This window comes from Anabas testudineus, chromosome 9 (assembly GCF_900324465.2).
Source record: "Anabas testudineus chromosome 9, fAnaTes1.2, whole genome shotgun sequence".
Taxonomy (NCBI): domain Eukaryota; kingdom Metazoa; phylum Chordata; class Actinopteri; order Anabantiformes; family Anabantidae; genus Anabas; species Anabas testudineus.
The window spans coordinates 7,631,244-7,649,048 of NC_046618.1; the positions used below are offsets into that span (position 1 = coordinate 7,631,244).

General features: G+C 40.2%; 1 protein-coding gene across 2 annotated transcripts; it reads right to left on the reverse strand.

The window, feature by feature from the left end:
• Window positions 1-840: 840 nt before the first annotated feature.
• mfsd3 (major facilitator superfamily domain containing 3) lies at window positions 841-17,780 on the reverse strand. Of its 2 annotated transcripts, none has more exons than XM_026343010.1 (6): window positions 17,342-17,780; window positions 15,995-16,808; window positions 9,814-9,961; window positions 6,295-6,395; window positions 4,567-4,676; window positions 841-2,760 (listed from the first exon to the last, which is right to left on the reverse strand). In XM_026343010.1, the coding sequence occupies exons 2-6, from the start codon at window positions 16,692-16,694 to the stop codon at window positions 2,554-2,556; spliced, it is 1,266 nt and encodes a 421-aa protein (XP_026198795.1). In that variant the 5' UTR covers window positions 16,695-16,808; window positions 17,342-17,780; the 3' UTR covers window positions 841-2,553. The 2 variants fall into 2 exon arrangements, with proteins under 2 accessions (XP_026198795.1, XP_026198796.1); XM_026343011.1 differs by having other exon boundaries at window positions 17,332-17,780.
• Window positions 17,781-17,805: the final 25 nt, after the last annotated feature.

Sequence of the window (17,805 nt, forward strand, 5' to 3'; positions counted from 1 at the left end):
GTAGGTATATAGTTATAATAGCACTGTTAAACCAAAGAAAAATGTAATGGTGCCTGAGACTTTTGCGCAGTACTGTATGTTTCCACGATAGCTTGGAAAAACTCTCATCTACTGGAGACGATGCTGCGATACAATCAACAGCTACAACATTTTTTATTCTCATCATCCAACATTAAGGCTCAATGACTCACTGATAACAACTATTTCCAGGTCTTTATCAGTCTTCAGGGTGATATAGCATGAATGTATTTCGTAGTTAGTTATTTCAACATCCAAAAATCCAAGGAGAAAAACACAACCTTGTTTGTGGATAGGGAACACAGGAAGACTTTGGTTCTTCAGAAATGATGTACCAAAACTAGAAATAAAGGACTAGTGGTGGGAGTTTCAAATTTCAAAAGACGCCAAACTCTACAGGTTCAGAGCGCTCGACGCTCTGAACCTGTAGAGTTTTCTCAGAACGGCAAGTGGTTTAAGCATAAGCTTCTCCCTCTTTGTCCTCACGTCGCCTACCCTGCTACACAAACAGTACACCCATATAATGAGGCTGGGTGAGAAAGTGTAAAGTGGCAGTGCACTAAGGAGAAGTGTAAGCTGGCCTAATCCTGCTTCACAGCATTTGTTGTGGATCCTGTGACACGGGTCCTTTTCACTACTGTAGCCCTCAGCAAGTACACAGCAGAGAGCCAGTGTTGTGTTAGGAGCTCCTGGAAAGCCAGGATGGATTTTCAAAGTGGGAGTGTCCTCAAAGACCACACAGGGACCTCTCCCCAAGGGGACACATACAAAGTGTGGTAAAGTCTGGTGACAACACATACAATAAAACACAGACACTCAGGCTCCAAGATACACTCAGCAGTTTTATTTCTGTGCAGTTCCCAGGCAAAACAGTAGCTGAGAGACAAGAGATGTGCTGTGCAACATGTGGATGAACCAGTATTATTTCTTACAGGATGTGGGTGAAAACAGGTGACCAGCTGCTACGTTTGCTGAGATTTCTACCTTCACATATATATACTGTATATATTTGACCTGCCTGTCTCCCATCAGCAGAAACTTGAAGACTTAATTCCTATTAATACATCCATCTCTATTTTATTCTAACAGAAACCAGTGGGAAAAAAACATTCTATGCTGCTGTCATTCATATTTTAAGTCTGGAGAAAATGATCTTCAGTAGTCTACAGTACCATGGACTGTTACAATATAGTTAGTAAATTTTATTATACATATTGTTGTGCATTTGACATTTTAACACAAACACAAATGTGATACAACGTTATCAGGAACTGCAACTGACCTGTGGTATTGGTCTTTTGAGATGTAGTTTATTAATGAACCTGATTCATTGATGGAAATACTGAGACGTGATGGCACCATGCAGTGTGTAAGGCTGAGGTTTCCTACTGGGACTAAGCAGACTGTGAGGGTTGACCTATTCAGTTCCAAAGGGAAATGGATTTTGTTAACACTTTATTTTACGGGTCTCGTTTTTTCCAGGTTAATTTCTTGGCATCTACTCTAGTCATTTCCTACACATCTATAGGCATTTAGCAGGTAATTACCAGACTACTACCAGGCCTTATTTCTGAGAGAACTGAGAAGGGTTAGTTGCTTTAGTTATATAGTATTTGAGCGGTTTCAGGGAAAAAAAATACAATATAAATAGAGTTCACATCAACATCCTAGAAAGGCATGACTTGCATGGTTGGTTGAAAATTAGTACAAAATCAATTTTATTGATATTTATGGTGCACACATACTTTAAGTTTTCAAGTGGAAATTCTTTAGTTATGTGTGTTAAACTACATCTTAAAAACCCGTAAAATAAGGTGTTACAACGTTACAACTATGCGTGTGTGTACTCTACTTGGTGCATCTACTGTGCGCTGGCCTCCTGTGTATCATACCTTACAGTGCTGATACGAGGTAGCAGAGATTCATTCATTTAGAACTGTAAACCATACAACTCAGGAGAATGACTAAAATATTAATGTACAGTACGATATGATGGAACAACCATCACAAATTAGCAATATTGCTTTTGGCTACAGCTCTTATTGCTGGCTTATTAAAACTTTAAAATAGCTCAGAAAAAAACAGCTTGTAAAAACAGCTTTAATTATATTTCCCCACAGTACTTCTCAACTCTTGATACAGTATGGCTGTGCGTCATTGCCCACTGTAACCTTATCAATTCGTTGTGCTGAGTGGATGTACCCATCCCGTCAATAGCAATAACAAACAAGCTCATCCTCCCTTACAATATGTGCATGATTCATCACCCAGCTGTAAATATTAAGACTTTTCCAAACATTTTAAATGGAAAAAAATAAATGATAAGGCCAGTTTTGCAATTGAACTAGCTGAAAAATATATCATTAAAAAATATAAAAACACACTCAGTAAGAGAGTATTTAAACACATGGCTGATTTCTTAAGTCATGAGTGAAGGATTTAATGGGATTCAAGGGCTTTTGAGGTGCATGTATACTACTATTTTACAGCAGCTGCTGACGCCCCATATCCGGACCTGTCACCCTGATCCTGATCTCACTTTGGCTGTTCTTTAAGCTGGTGTTCCCTGAGAGCACCAGTGAAGGTAGCCGTCCACACATGCAGGGCTGTTCCAGCGGAGAGGGTGAGGAAGAAGAGGAAGGCAACTTGGAAACCAAACCAATCCACCATGCCTCCAGCCAGAGCGCTAAACATCAGCTTCCCCAACACCTCCAGAGTCGCAAGAAAACTATAGTGGGTCGCCTGAAGAGAGAACGGATAAAACAAGGATGAATGACAAAGAAAAGAAAAGAAAGTAAAGGGACAAAATGGACGAGGGAAAAAAGACACTACTGAAAAGAAAGGAGAGAGTAGTAGATGGAAAAGTAAGGAGGGAAACGATAGAAAAGGTGACAGTACACCTATCCTGTAGCACAACATACAGACCAATTAGACACAACAGACAGAAGAACAAAAGAGTGATTTCAAATCTTTAGGAAAAAGCAAAAGTGAACCACAGAAGAGAAATAATTACAAAAAAAACAGACTAGAAGCTTGAAAGAGAGAAAGAGAAAGCATGAGATCATGGCCTGAGATGAGATAAGGAGGCCAAGTGAAAAACTGTATCTGATCCCAGCCTTAAGGCTTAAAAGACAGAGAGAAAGAGAGGGACAGAGATTACCTAATCTCACTGAACCTCCTCCCTCTGCCTGAGAGTGCCTGAGTGTTCAGCAGGTAACTCCAGCCAAATCAGAAGGACTCTAGTGACACCTAGGCCACTGACCGAACAAATGAATTTATTCACACTAGGATTCTTTCCTTCGTTATAACAAATACTCATCAACAGGTGAACATGGTGTTTTCTTTTACCATAACTGATAAATGTTATCTACAGTAGCTCCATATCCACCAATTTTACAGATTTGCTGCTTTCCTGTGTTTTGAGTCACTAAATAACTTCTCTCTGTCAGTAATTCATTTTATATAATTCTTTAATAATAAGTTCACATTACACATTAACTTGCAATTATTTTGCTACACAATCATGACGAACTGTCAAAGACTGAAAACGAAATGATTTGAATTCGATGAGGGTTAAAGAGCTGGTGTTGGGTTTAGACTATCTGAGCTGGCCTGTAGGCCGAAGTAGAGAGCTCTGAGAGCCTGTGTGAGCACAGCTAAGTGGAGTGCCTTTATTCTGAGCAACTTGTTTAACAGATTTGATTTCTCTCTCCTGGGGATCGTTAACAAGCACTCACACTATCAGCTTTCTGTCACTGGATAGCACAACCTTCAATAACACACACACACACACGCACGCACGCAGAGCTAAGGCTCTCTTCTCCTTCTGAGCGCGTACACCCAGACAGATTCACACAGCGACACACTAAAAAGCTAACAGCATATCAACCATGAGAACTTTTCAAATTAACCTTGAATCTCATCATCATATGTTGTGACTGTTCTCTCCTGTTATTTAATTTATTTGTAACCAGATTCCTATATCTGTACTACAGCCTGTGACTTTTCTTTCTCTTTCGTCTCCTCTTTAAGGGTGACAGCAATTTAAATGATAATTTGTCACCTTCAGAGATTGACCGAGTGATGTCTGAATGGCTGTGTGAACAACGATCACCTCCAGGCAACGATGGCCCAGTTACGACGGGGACAAAAGGAGTTATGTCAAAGAGGAGAGAACGAGAGAGAAGAGGAGAAAGCCTGAGTGGAAATAAGAGCATTTAAAAGTATAAAGAATGAGAGACACAGGGCGGGATGGCAGGAGACGCAATGTCAGCAAGCTGGGGAAAAAGTGATAAATGGAAAATGCCCAGATGTTTGAGATCTTTCAGGTGGAAACAGCTGATGACAACTGAGAGGTGACAATATGTGTGGTACTGTATGTAAAGGATTTCCCTCTCCGGCCTCCACTGACAACTAGACAATGACCTAACATCACAAAAGAATTAAACCAAGACAGTGGAGAGGAATGAAGTGAGGTAAGAACAGGTGAAAAGAAAGGCTTGTCTCCTGAATGATGCTGTTAGAAGCTATGAGATAAGTCAATGTTACCTGAATGCTTTCCTCTGCTCTTTGAGTGCAATGCATCATGGTAGTGAAGGTAAGCGTGGTGATGAGTCCGCCCAGGAAGTGTTGAACGCTCATGCTGAGGACGGCCATACCTGAGGGAAATATCAAAACAGGTGCAATATGTCTGAGTACAACTGTAGTCAGTTCTTCTGGAAAACAAAACTGATGCTGTTGTCTGCTCTGTTACACTTTGCACTGCGCTGTTCTATGTAGAAGTCAAAGCAGTGAGAAACAATAACATGCTGAAGTGTCTCCTATATTCTCTCCCACCGCCGCCTGAACCTCCACCCCCCACATCCCCAAAACACATGTAGTGTATCCTCTGAGGGGAAGTGGCAGAGCGGCGTAAGTGGGGAAACACAGACGAACCACAGAGCCTATCTGCTCCCGCTAACACTGAATTATTCACTCAAGCTGCCAGAGTTTTTGCCGAATAAGACTCTTCAGTCAGCGAAAGAAGACGGATGGAGTTACTTAGATGGACCGACTGATCAGACTGGAAGAGTGGGAAGCGGAGGGTTATCATGTAATATTGAAAAATCTGAAACTGAATGTTTTTGTTCTTTTTTTTTTTTTTTTTTTTTGGTTGCAGTTTCCCAAAATCTTTGTTCTGAGTTTAAAGTGGAGGAGAGAGAGGCTTCAACTTTCAGTCTGAAAGGCTTGATAGAGGAACAGACAACTCCAACAGAGATGAATGGTGCAGATCTGAATTCCAAATGCTTTGCGACTGTGGCTGTGTCATTCATACATTAACAAGTGAATGGCTCTCTGGAGAGAGACCGCACTTGTCTATCAATGTCCTCTGCATCATGTACTCTGTTGCTGTATTAATACTGAACATGTGGCTCAAAAGCGTTTCCTGTAGGCCCATGCTTTGCAAGCATTGTGATGCTTTAAGGCAGCAGTAAACTGCAAACAATGTGCTTGTACATAAATACAATGTCTGAATTGCCCTCCCCTGACACCTTTGTGATGTTTAAAATTGGTGGCGACGTTTTCATTCTTTACAGCTGGAAATGTTATAAATATCCAACAGGAAAGACAGTTTAATTATCCCCACATTTCAACAAATACTGCATTATTGTCTTCCACTGCAGTCAGGCAGCACAGCATGCACACTAGTTTGTTTAAAGAAATGACACCACCTTTAAGATAAAGTGATTACTTATGTGTTGCCCTCATCACTGGTTAAAAATGAACTTTGAGCAGCCAAATCTTGCTAGGTAAGCTACCTACAAAGCTGGCAAGCCAAAAGACAGTTTGTTGAAAAAAGCTATCATAATCCAATTATACACCGATTTAGTTTCATCAGTGTGACTATAATGATGAAACATAATCACTTACCTGCATTGTATGTCAAAATAGTGAGTGTTTTTTGTGTTTATTAAGGGAACTAGAGGGCAAAAGGAGGGCAATATGTATATGGTACCAGGAACTGGAAATATGTTAATTTACAGAACAAAACAAATGACATGCAGCAGTATTTATGACAGTCACTCTTCTTTTTCTTTTATGTGCTTGAACACTTGCATAGAGGAGTGATTTTTTTTCTTGTGACTTCATCACCTGTCTGCATCATATTTAGTCAACATAACATGACAAACTAGACGATACAGGATCATAGCTTTGGTTAATATGTTTTAAATTTGGGTTTCAGTTAAGTTGGTGACTGCGACCTTGTCTGTGGATGTATTACAGTCTGTTTCTCACCTTTCATGAGTGGTGATGGTTCCAGCACAGTGAGTAATGAGCTCTGGAAGACCATGCTGACGGTTCGCAATACAAACACACGTCGCATCAGAGAACCGATGCTGAGGAAAGACCAGCAAACAAGGGAAATATGAGAGAGATGGTCACCAGCTTTTAAGTGTGTTACTGATAAACAGCGTGCAAGGTGGCGATATTAATTCCAGACTAGTATCATTAAATCTAGAGACATTATGTGTATCTTTTTATGTCACACATCCTTACACACGCGTACACATGCGCAAACACAGCAACATGTGTACATGTGCATAAGTAAACAAGTCCCCAGACACTAATTGATTCCCTGTTAGTGCAAGAAAATCATTCCCCCGTGGGTTTAGTTTGTGACGTAATCAATAACCTAAGGAGATCCTCAGCATGAAGAAGATAATTAATCACTGGTAACATACTGTACACACATACACAAACAAATAAATACACGCACTCATAGTGTTATGTGACATCAGGGATTAACAATGCCAATCACTCAGAGGATGCCTGCCACTCAAAGGACTGTGTGTGTTTGTTTGTTTTTTTGCATGTAATTATTTATGTGTAAAAAAGGCTGTGAGGAAGAAAAGGCAACATAGGGTATCTGATTTACTTATATCTGATTTTAATGAGTGCACTCAATGAATACATGAACAGCGTTGGCCCATAAATGAGAAAGGAAGTTCCATAATTTTTCTTAGCAAAGTAATTTCATTGTTCAGCTCCATGATGTGAGCTCCTTATCAGAATGTTGCTAAGGAGTGATCAAACATTGACCCAGCACACTTGTTTTGTCTAGTTAATGTTCATATTCTTGCTAGGGGACAGAAAGCAGAAGGCTTTAGTATTTAGTAAGTATTGTGGTAATATAGAGCTTAAATCAACTTCACTTCACTTTTTTATTTCATGGCAGGCCATTCCTCCCTCTCTCCATCCACTCATCTCTGTATCTTTACCTCACCCACTCTTCTCTGTCTTTCCTTACCCCTCTACTGGAAAACCAATCCAACATCATTCACATGCTAAAGACATTCTTCTCCTCGCTGCTCCTTTACCTCCCTTCTCAATGACAGCCTTTCATATCACACTCTCTCAAGAGATGCTGAAGGTTGTGTGTGTGTGTGCGCGTGCGTGTGTGTATGTGTGCGTGTGTGTGTATGAGAAAGAAAACCTGCCTGGCTGCCACCTCACATGGGTCGGACCCAGATAAGAATGGCCATGTTCTCAGGTTGCCAGTGGTGGTTGTAAAGGGGGTAACTCACTGACCACTCAGCCGTTTCTGATGGTGGGTCAGGATAAACCTTCCAACTGAGCTTTTAGAGGTGGGACCACATCCTTGTATACAGCCCTTTCTCTGTGTGTGTGTGAGAATGATAGTGGTAGCAAGATGTGAGGAAGGACAAGTGTTTATGTGGAAGGTACATACAACCCAAAATATAAATTTTACCATCTAATTTAATTTAAAGTCTGAGCTAAAATTGTAAACATACTTTTAAGAAAACTTTGACTTTGTGTCACTTTACATAAATAATCTCTCATAAATACTTTTGTCACCATGTACAGTTAATTTCATAAGTGATCATTTTACTGTGAGACAGAAAGAGAGAGTGAAACCAAAAGCCAAACCATGACAATGACATCTTTTGAAAGTGCTTCCTCCTCAACAAAAATGTTGCCTTTAGAGACGTGCTCTGTGTTTGCTAGTATCACTTTACAAGAGGATAAAAAGCTGGGAGCCAGCTGAAAACCTAATACAAAGATAAAAAGTCTAACATCACAGCACAGAGCAAGGGATACATTCAACAGATGGGTAGGATAGGTAAACAAATACACACATGTATTTATAACTCGTAACTTTTGTGGATAGACTGTAGTTGGGTGAATGTTTTGGTAAGACACATTACCCTCCATAAAAGCAATGTTCTTATTTAACAGTGAACACTGAAATGTCTCCCTATAAAGGTGTCACAATGTATTCAAGCATACAGTATATCAGAGATTTTGTTGAAAGTGACATGTTTAAAGAAATCTCAAAATGACTTCATGTCCAATGAGCATAGTAAACAGAGCCTCTGTACAGTATTACGGCCACTGTAATATAATAAGCAAGCATCTAACATCTTAGTATCTGTATTTTAGTCTGAAAATTAAATTCAACTTCTCTGCGATCAGACCTTAAGGAGTGTGTGTTTGGGTGTGCGCCGTGCATGAGTGTGTGTGATAGATTTGCTGCTCCTGCTGTTCTCACACCATACACCAGACACAGGGGGTCCCTGAGCTCTCAAACAAGGCTATGTTTACTTAAATTACTGTACACACACAGTCAGTCAGAGAGAAACACACACACATGTTCACACACACGAGAGCCTATGAAGAACGGGCACAGAGTGGCACGAACGAGGTACAGTAAAGAAGATGGAAGAAGAGCAAAATGAGGAAGGCGATACCAGTTGTTATGAACATCTGATTGGTGTGACAGCAAAGCATGTGTCAGTAAGTCACGTTTAAGTGAAGCAGACTATAACTTATCAGCCACCTTTCCCACTTCTATAGTCCTTGGCTCTTTATCTATCATTCACACTATTGTTCTTTTCAATTTGTCCTCATGTTGCCATGTCCATGGAAGCTGGCTACAGTTTGATGAACCTTAAATGTCTTGATAGTATAATATTTACAAGTTTATTCACAGGGGCAAAAAGCTGCTTGGATTTGATCTAGTACCCTTTACCGTTAACTTTTACCGTTTTAACCGTTTTCTTTCTGATCTCTTCAAACAACTCTTTCCTTTACTTTTTTCTCGTCAATGATTAGTGTGCATCACACATTGACACCAAACAGTGACTCTTTTCTCCATTTAAATAGGCTGAATGGCTGATTACAAGACTAAAGACGTGTGATGTTAATTAAAGAAAACTATTGGTGAAATATCACCATAATACAAATATTTATATTCTTTTTTGTTTTTCTTTTTACCATTTTACCAACAAAACTATCAAGGCCATTTTCATTTGATATTTTATTTAAAACATTCTGTTGAAATAAAATTCAAAAGCAAAGTCAGATTTTTTTTGCATTTTTGAATTATGTCAGTTTTAAGTTATTAGAAAAGAAAATTGTGGTTACTTATTTTTTTATTTCAAACGTCCACATTAGTATATACCGACTGATTGATTTGTTGAGAAAATAAATCTGTAACTCCATAATGTTGTTAACCGTCAGTTAAAACCCCTGTGAATACTCGACAGCTCCGTGCAAGAATGCAAATATGAGCATGTAAAATGCAAAAAGTATGTGCTTTTTACAATATGTGGTTGAGTTCTATGAATTTGCAAGTACATTTCACCCTGAGGAATACTTCAAATTCAATTCATATAAAACCATGGAAAATTATTCCAATAAAACCCAAAAGAGTCAAAAAATTACTGCTGCCACACAAATACAATTGCTTCAATGCGAGTGATATCCAAAACAATAGTGCTGATGAACTGATACCTGAACTGTGCGAGCAGCAGGCCTCCCAGGGAGGACCCGCAGATGGAGAAGCCCATGGCGATAACACCATTCCAGAAACCAAGTTCCCGGGCGGTCATGTGATGATCCAACAGGAAAAGGGGAAACATGGTCACTGCACCCTGCTCACCTGTAAAAAAAAGGAGAGAGAGATGAATTTAGGAAGAAAGATGAAAAAGAAACTGAAATGAGTTATCTGGCCAGATATACTGACAGCAAAATTAGGTGCTGCAGAATAGCAGGATAGAATATGCAATCAATACACCATGTATTATTATGTAGTGTTTGTCTCTGACTAAGCACTATTATCTCTCACCTACAGTAAACATGTGAGACACTTTCTGCATACAAATGCCGATTCCAATCACAGACAAATACGAAGAGGATGTTGTACCGAACTGTTTAGCCTGCAAGACTGAACAACATGGTTTTCCTGAGATGATGACAGCAGAATCAAATACAGCACAAGCAGCGTACCTAGGCCTATTCCTGGAAAGTGTCAATAATAGATGCCTGACAAGAAAAAGAATACCCTCAGTCACTTTATCAAACGGGGGCCTAGCACTTTTCCTAAAGCACAAAAAGGAAAACACAACAAAAACACAGAAACTTCCACACATGAAACAGACCTCACAAAGACCTTTCAGTCAAAATAAAAAGTTTCTGTCAGACAGTTAGACTTTCTCTGTGTGTCGTTGAGTGTGGGGGTAATGTTCTGCTGAACATTACAGTAAAATATTCAGTGGCGCCGACTATACGCCATTATTATATTAATGGAGACTGACTTCAGAAAGACAGTGGGACCAAGGAGCTGCATGAGTGACAGCTTGGCTCCCAGACTGCTGTCAAAGACGACACAACACAACCGACGACTCACTCACTCAGTCAGCCAGGAGACAAACAAAAATAGAGAAAGAAGAAAAAAAAGGCAGATGAAACAGACTGAAAAAAATAATAAGAGAAAACTGAGAAGCTCCCAGTGATAGGCAGTGCAACAGCAGAACGAGAGTGTCACCACTGTAACATGGTGCGATAACCCAGCAGAACCGTGGGGTAGGAAATGGGGATTCTCACTTCTGTCGCTCATGTCTCACTGCTGCCAATTTACACTTAAAATAGACTGAAATGACTACAATCACACTGGTAATTAAAACCAAAATAGCCAATTACGTCAGTTATATCTACCTGTCTAACACACAAATGTTTTATATACAGAGGAGGTGTTAAGTGAAACATGAATGAGGAGACTTAGAGCTACCACCAATTGTGAATCCAAAGAGGCCTGAACTATGGCTGCCACATTACAGATGCTGTGGTTCTTTGTTCTGAATTAAGATCAGAGAAGCTGCTCAGTTAAAAAAGTTATTATTCATTTTATTCCTCTTCAATATGCAAATAACATTTATATTGGTTATTCACAATAAGTTGTTTCCTTCCATTACACTGTGTTTTTTGCTACTTTTCCCCACATTATTTAGGAAAATAGCACAAAAAACTCAGTAAATTAGAAGCTATGAATTTAACATAGTCAAAAACTCAATTCAAGTACAAGGTAAACTTTTTAATTAACGGTCCCAGAATGACAGGCATACTGGTTTTGGTGCTTGTACCCACCTTTAAAAGTTTATTACTGTTATGTGCTGCATTATAATAATGATGATGATAATTGATAGTTTATTTTGGCAGTGATTGAACTAAAATTTTGAGTTAAAGGCTTTACCTCTGGGGAAAATGAACAATTTTGCATGCAGATAATAGATGATGGTTGATAATTCAGTCATTGCTGTAAACAGGAAGATGTATAGATCTTCAGGATGTGGCTTAAGCTTGCACAAATACCCAGGAAAACCAGATTCATTTGGCGAAAATTATGCAACTAATACACTTGTATGCCATATGTGCATTATTCACATTTCATCTCTGCCATTCTCTGTGCTGAAATGTTTTGAGATGTATAAACTGTGCAGTAACCGTATTAGTCATAATAAAGTCAACATTGGAAGCAGTGGTACCAATAATGCCTGGGTTGTTTACCTATGGTTCTGTGCTCACATCCATGTTGTTTAGCGCAAACCTCAGAGCTTTCCCATTCCAGCCTTAAAGTAATTATTTCTTTAAAGACAGTTGGGGGAGGGAATGCAGACAAACACAACCAGCTTGATTGTTCCTTTCTATAAATATTTTCAACGCAATAATTGTCCATTTTAGAAGGGAATTCATTAGACATCCACAAAAATTAAACAAGCAGAGGAGGGAGGAAAGCGTGGAACGAGAATGAAGGAGAAAGAGGGTGAGAGAAAAGAAACTGAGTGTGGAGTGAAGAGAGACCAGTGGAGGCGAAAGTGAGAGATAATGATCAACAAATGACAGCGAGAGGGTGAGACAAATGACAGTATGTGAAACGGGGCAGCAGAAGTAAACACAAATGTGATGTAGTGCAGAAACTCTAATCATAAAGCTTAATTTTACAATAAAATGATGTGAGTTAAACATGACTGATGATGTATCCGACAGGAATAGAGACAACTAAAGGCTAAAAGTCACAGGAGGTTAGTGAAGAGGAAACAGAGGAGGGATGGCAGGCTCGCAGAACACTCGGTTTGTGTTTGCATTAGATGCACAAAGCACGAGCAAAACAATTTAACATTAAGACAGAAAGTGACAGAAAGAAGGGAGGCAGGCTTGGGTTTTATATGTGGTGGTTCATTTAAAAGTGCTTCATGACAACATTAAAACTAGACAACTAGACAACTAGTAATCAAATATAGCAGAGTTCCACCACCCAAACAGAAAATACAAAAAGACATGAACAATAAATAAACTAACCAAATGCTGGTGACTTATTACTGTTGTATCACTCTATTAAAATTTGTGGTAGTCAAGCACAGAAAAAGACATGGTGCCCCTCAACATGCAGACATCAGAGCTCCTGTCTGCAAGGTGAAGCTCAGTAGGTGTTGGGTGATGTAGCACTCCAGACCTCAGCCCACCGGGATGCTGTAAAATGACCTACAGAGAGCCGTTCACATCAGACATCTGAGACGTCCCTGTATGTTTAATGGGTGTGTTCAATACAGACAATGAAAGATCATGACTGCCTGTTTTGTATTATTTTAAAAATATTGTATTGGTTTATATTTATGGCTTTGAGGAAAATCTGATCCCATTTCATGACCAGTGACCAGTGTTATCTGCATGCACCAATCAGAGTTTAGCGACATTTGACTTAAAATCTGAAACAATGTGTGGGGTTGCTTTGCTTATGTTACACAACACAGTCAATAAAATTAGATTTTATAAAATCACATACACACAGGTAGATTAACGGAACTAACAAAATGACTTCTAGCTACTTCTATACAACACTTTTATCCATGGCCATTTCACAAGAGTAATGGCCGGTGTATATGTGTGAATACGTGTAGGTAGAAGGGGGTTGGGTAGTAATACAGAGAGGGTTCAGAGTAGGATAAGTGCTGGATGAGGGTGAGAGGTCAACAAGGACAGTGGGGGTCAGACTGTGAAGTCTATGCTGTAGCTCAGACAAAAGAGCTGGTAGAGCAGGAAAGATCACTGAGGACACCAGTCACCCTTCAGAACAACACTATCGCTCCCTGCTGAGAGCCTGGTGAGGGGAGTACTTAATACACGTTTGAGCAAAGCACACACACGTGCACACATGGTAAAAAAATCCAGAAACATTAATCCATCCACGTCTCAGCATAGAGAAATATGTTTATTGCCATTTTTCTCTCTCAGGGCACCATGTGGTGGTTGTTCATTAATTCATCCCCTACTTCAGCCTCCCTCCCTGCAGTCCTTTATCCCTCTGGAAAATAGCCCCACTCTCTGCCCAAGTTTTCCTCTTCTATCTTTCCTACTCTTCCTTCTCTCAGACTGTGACTATCTTACACTACTGCAGTCCATGAACAGGTTCTGCAAACATGTAAATGTGCATTTCAGTCGGACGGAGCAACGAAATAATATTTCATATGCAATTAATGATTTTACATGTGATGCTCCTATCTGCTTATGAAACATGTCTACATGACAGTTATAGATTAGGATTCATGTATCAGTTCATTAGGTACACTAAGAAAAAAACAAATGCAATACAACAACAATAGGGTATTTTTAAATCCTAGCCCTAGTTGATGCATTGGGAACTATTACAAAATGCAGTCACATTATTGTATTCCTCAAACTGTCAAAAAACATAAGCAGTGCCATTTTATTAATGTATAATTGCTCTGTGTTTTAGCTGCCTCATATGCAAGAGCAGAGCTTGTTTCTTCATGCTTGTATGACAACAGGATATTAAAAGATTTGTATCCGAGCTTATTTGCTCGAATCATCCTTTGTTTGCCTCTTTCCTAGCCTTTATTCCTTACATTTTCTCTCATGAGCGCCTACTTTCCTCCCCCTGATGTCCTTCACCCCCCCAAGTTTACCCAGACAGTTCTCCTATCCTGCTTGTGGCCTCAGATGGCACAGGGGTCACAGTTCAGACACAAGCCTCCCAGTTATTGTCCACAGTGTTGGACGCAGAGCAAACTCAGAGTTCATTAGGGATAGATGAGCGAAAGCGGTCTGTAATTGTATATGTGTGTGTGTGTCTGTGTGTTCGTGTGTGTGATGTGGGTAGGGGTTCAGACAGGCACATCACCGGTCTCACACATACCCACCCCCTTTGGACAAAAACAATACTGTCTCACATAGACAATTACACTGGCACATCTAGGCCTAATCTAAAAAAAATGACACAATAATTTTTTTAGACTACAACAACAGGAAAGGCTAACAAGTTGCAAGGCAGTAAAAATACTAAGAGTAATTGTTGCTGTAATCATTAGCATCAGCTGATAGAGTGTGTGTGTGTGTGTGTGTGTCTGTGTGTAACAGGGAGAGTGTTTGGCAGGGGCGCGGGAGGGCTCCCTAGACAGATTAGAGGGTCCAGCCAGTCTTCATAATTTGTCTAGCAGTGTCGTCTGCTAGGGCTCATCCGATTACACTTAACACTCTCTAAAATATACACACACATAAACACACAGTTTACAAACAAAGGCATACACATTCATCCACACACATACAACACTATGCAAATTTGAGGAGACAATTATGTTCCCACCACCCACATACACAGAAACATACATCAGCATGATGCGTTGTCTTCTGCTTCTGTTTCTGATGCCACAGACACAAAGACACTTTAATCCTTACATAATCCCCTTCTGCTACCAAACACCAAACTCTGGTCATATCAACTCTCTCCCACACACAGACACGTACATATATATATGAGCCTGGCTGATCCAAAACTTCGTTCAAATTTTTTGGTTCTTGTTGGACTCTAACTCTTTTCAACAAAACTGCCTGCATGGACTTAATATGCATCCACACCAACACTGTATTGTTGTTTAAGTGCTGTAGGTTTATCCTCGTATAACTGTGGCATTAACAACTGCATTGTCTAAGTGGTGCCTGCATTTTCTGATGTACACACAGAACCTGCTTAGGAACACGATAAATTGCAACTATTTCTTTCTAAACTTTTTTAAACTCATTCTTGAGTTCAGTCTTCATGGACACACCAACAGAGACATCTAGTGGAGATTACTGCATCTTACAGGAATACAGAAGCACAGCTACAGTGAAGATTACAGTAGGACAAAGCAGATGTCTGGAAATATATGCTTTCTTTTTTCTGTCTAGTTTAAAGAAAGAAGAAACATTGAAGTGATGAGTCACATTTCTACGTAGATGGACTAGAAGATTCCTATTGTGTCTTTTTTGTCTTTCCCGTCTCTCAAGAGGACATGATGAAGTGGTAATCAAACCACTAACCCTGCAATTCAGGGACGCAAGGGGCCCTCGTGTGGTTTCTGTACCATTAGTCATAAAGAAAAAGAAATCTGAAGCCGTCACCTGCGACAAAAAAACATTTTTGTGATATTTCTTAGCCCAAATGTTTAACTGAGAAAATACATAATAAATCAAACAATAACAAAAAAATGTTTTCAGAGCTTCAAAATTAATTGCTTAATTTCAAAAAGAGTTGTTGAAAATTGTTATTATACCATTATATAATACAATAATAATAATATACAAGGATGCAAAGTAAAAATGTATAATATTCGATTCTCTCTAGGAGTGGTGTACTCACCCAGTTTGTATGTAAGCACATACAGGAGAGTCCAAGATGTCCCGGGCACTGCCAGCAGCTTCCTCCACACTCTCCATGGTCTCACTGCATCCGCTCCTTGCCCTCCCTTCCTGCTGCCATCTGCCTGCTGACCCCTCACACTCTCATCGTCCAGTACCGGGGCTCCCCACACAAACAGTGCCACACCAGCATACACAAAGGTCAGCAGCATAAACATCCAGCTCCACCCAGCCACGTCAATCACAGCCAGCAGCCCGCCTCCAGCAAACACAGACCCAGCTTTATAGCCCACCACTTGGGCTGTGTTGCCCAGCCCTAGCTCCCCACGACCTTTCAACAACCCCACTGCAGCACCATCTACAGCAATATCCTGGACAGAGGCCAAGGTGTTCATGGCCAACAGGGTTCCAGCTACACCCCAGATATGTGCCTCTGGGGCCAAAGCAGCACTGATGAGGCATGTCAGAGCCAGCCCTGAAACTGTCCCCACCAGCCAGCGACGCTTGGTGCCGATCCGGTCCACCAAGGGGGCCCAGAGCACCTTCAGGACCCAGGGGAAGTAAAGGATCTTGGTGAAGCCGATGCGGGTGAGGGAGTGACCAGCTCCACGCAGGTAGACAGGAAGCAGAGAGGACTGGAGACCATAAGGGATGCCCTGGACAAAGTACAGCAGGCCCAGGAAGACTAGTTTGTCATTCATGATCTAGCCCTAAAAGCGACCCTCTCATTGAGCAGACACTGCAGTTGTCCATTAGTCAGGTCATTTTGACTGTTTTGATTAATGGACTGGGCTGACGCAGATGAATTGACTGACCTGAAATAAAAAAAAGAGAGTGGGAATCAGGGTTAGTGAGGTACAACTAACAATAATGTTGTTTAGGATGTTTTGAGGTGACTGAAAACCTTCCCAGCTCCTTAAAGACGAGCAGCCTTAGAAGGACTCTGCTGTTTTACTGCTTCTCTGCACAGATCAGTTACAGTAATGTTAACCTGGCTAATGCTAGCCCCCTCACAGTCAAATGACTTAGGTTAAGAGCCCACCCACATAAATATGCTAAATATTACTATGGGCACGTTTTGTTTTTACATCATTTTATTAACATGATAAAACAAACGTGACGTTACATCCTTGTGTCAGATACAACACCTAAGTTTGTGGTGTCACTGACAGACTAGCTAACGCTGGCTACCGTTACCGAGCTAGCTCGCTGTCATACTATCTAAAGGCTTTAAACACATTTTACAGTATGTCAGTGTTATTTAGTACAGTTTTGTTCAAATCTGATGTATATTTCAGCATCTGTTATAAGATAAATCTTAAAGTTGGTTAGCCTTGCCTTAGCTTACCGGATAAGGTGCTGCGCTTGCTTATAGTTGAAGTCCGTGTGAGCTATGAGGTTGCCAGTTTGCTTGACAGCAATCCCCCTTCTGTGGATGGCAACCCAGGCAAGCAAGTGTACTTTCACACCGTTCAAGATCCTACCGCTTTCATTTCTTCAGTTTCTCAGAATTCACACGTCAGTACACACCCAGTAAATATGTCTGTCTGAAATAATGTCAATGTCAATCCTCCCTTCTTACCACATGTTATAAAATGGTTAAACTGATCCACTCATTCTGGTTTCATTTTCATTGGTAACTTTTGGACAGACATTGTATCGTTCTAAAAAAATATGTCTATGATTTATTGTGATTCATTCAGAGTGATCAGTTTTGGAAAACAAATGTTTCATAACAATGACAGAATACAGCTGCTTATATTACTAAACATTTCCCCTTATTATCTAGTAAGCATGTCTGGCATATGTACT

What these genes read in the sequence shown, in the direction of transcription:
- mfsd3 (XM_026343010.1), bottom strand. Translation starts at nt 16,694, where the DNA reads ATGAATGACAAACTAGTCTTCCTGGGCCTGCTGTACTTTGTCCAGGGC. An exon ending in TGTGCTTACATACAAACTGG is followed by an intron (nt 9,962 to 15,994) that starts GTGAGTACACCA and finishes TTTTTTTTACAG; the next exon opens with GTGAGCAGGGTGCAGTGACC. An exon ending in ACCATCACCACTCATGAAAG is followed by an intron (nt 4,677 to 6,294) that starts GTGAGAAACAGA and finishes TATTTCCCTCAG; the next exon opens with GTATGGCCGTCCTCAGCATG.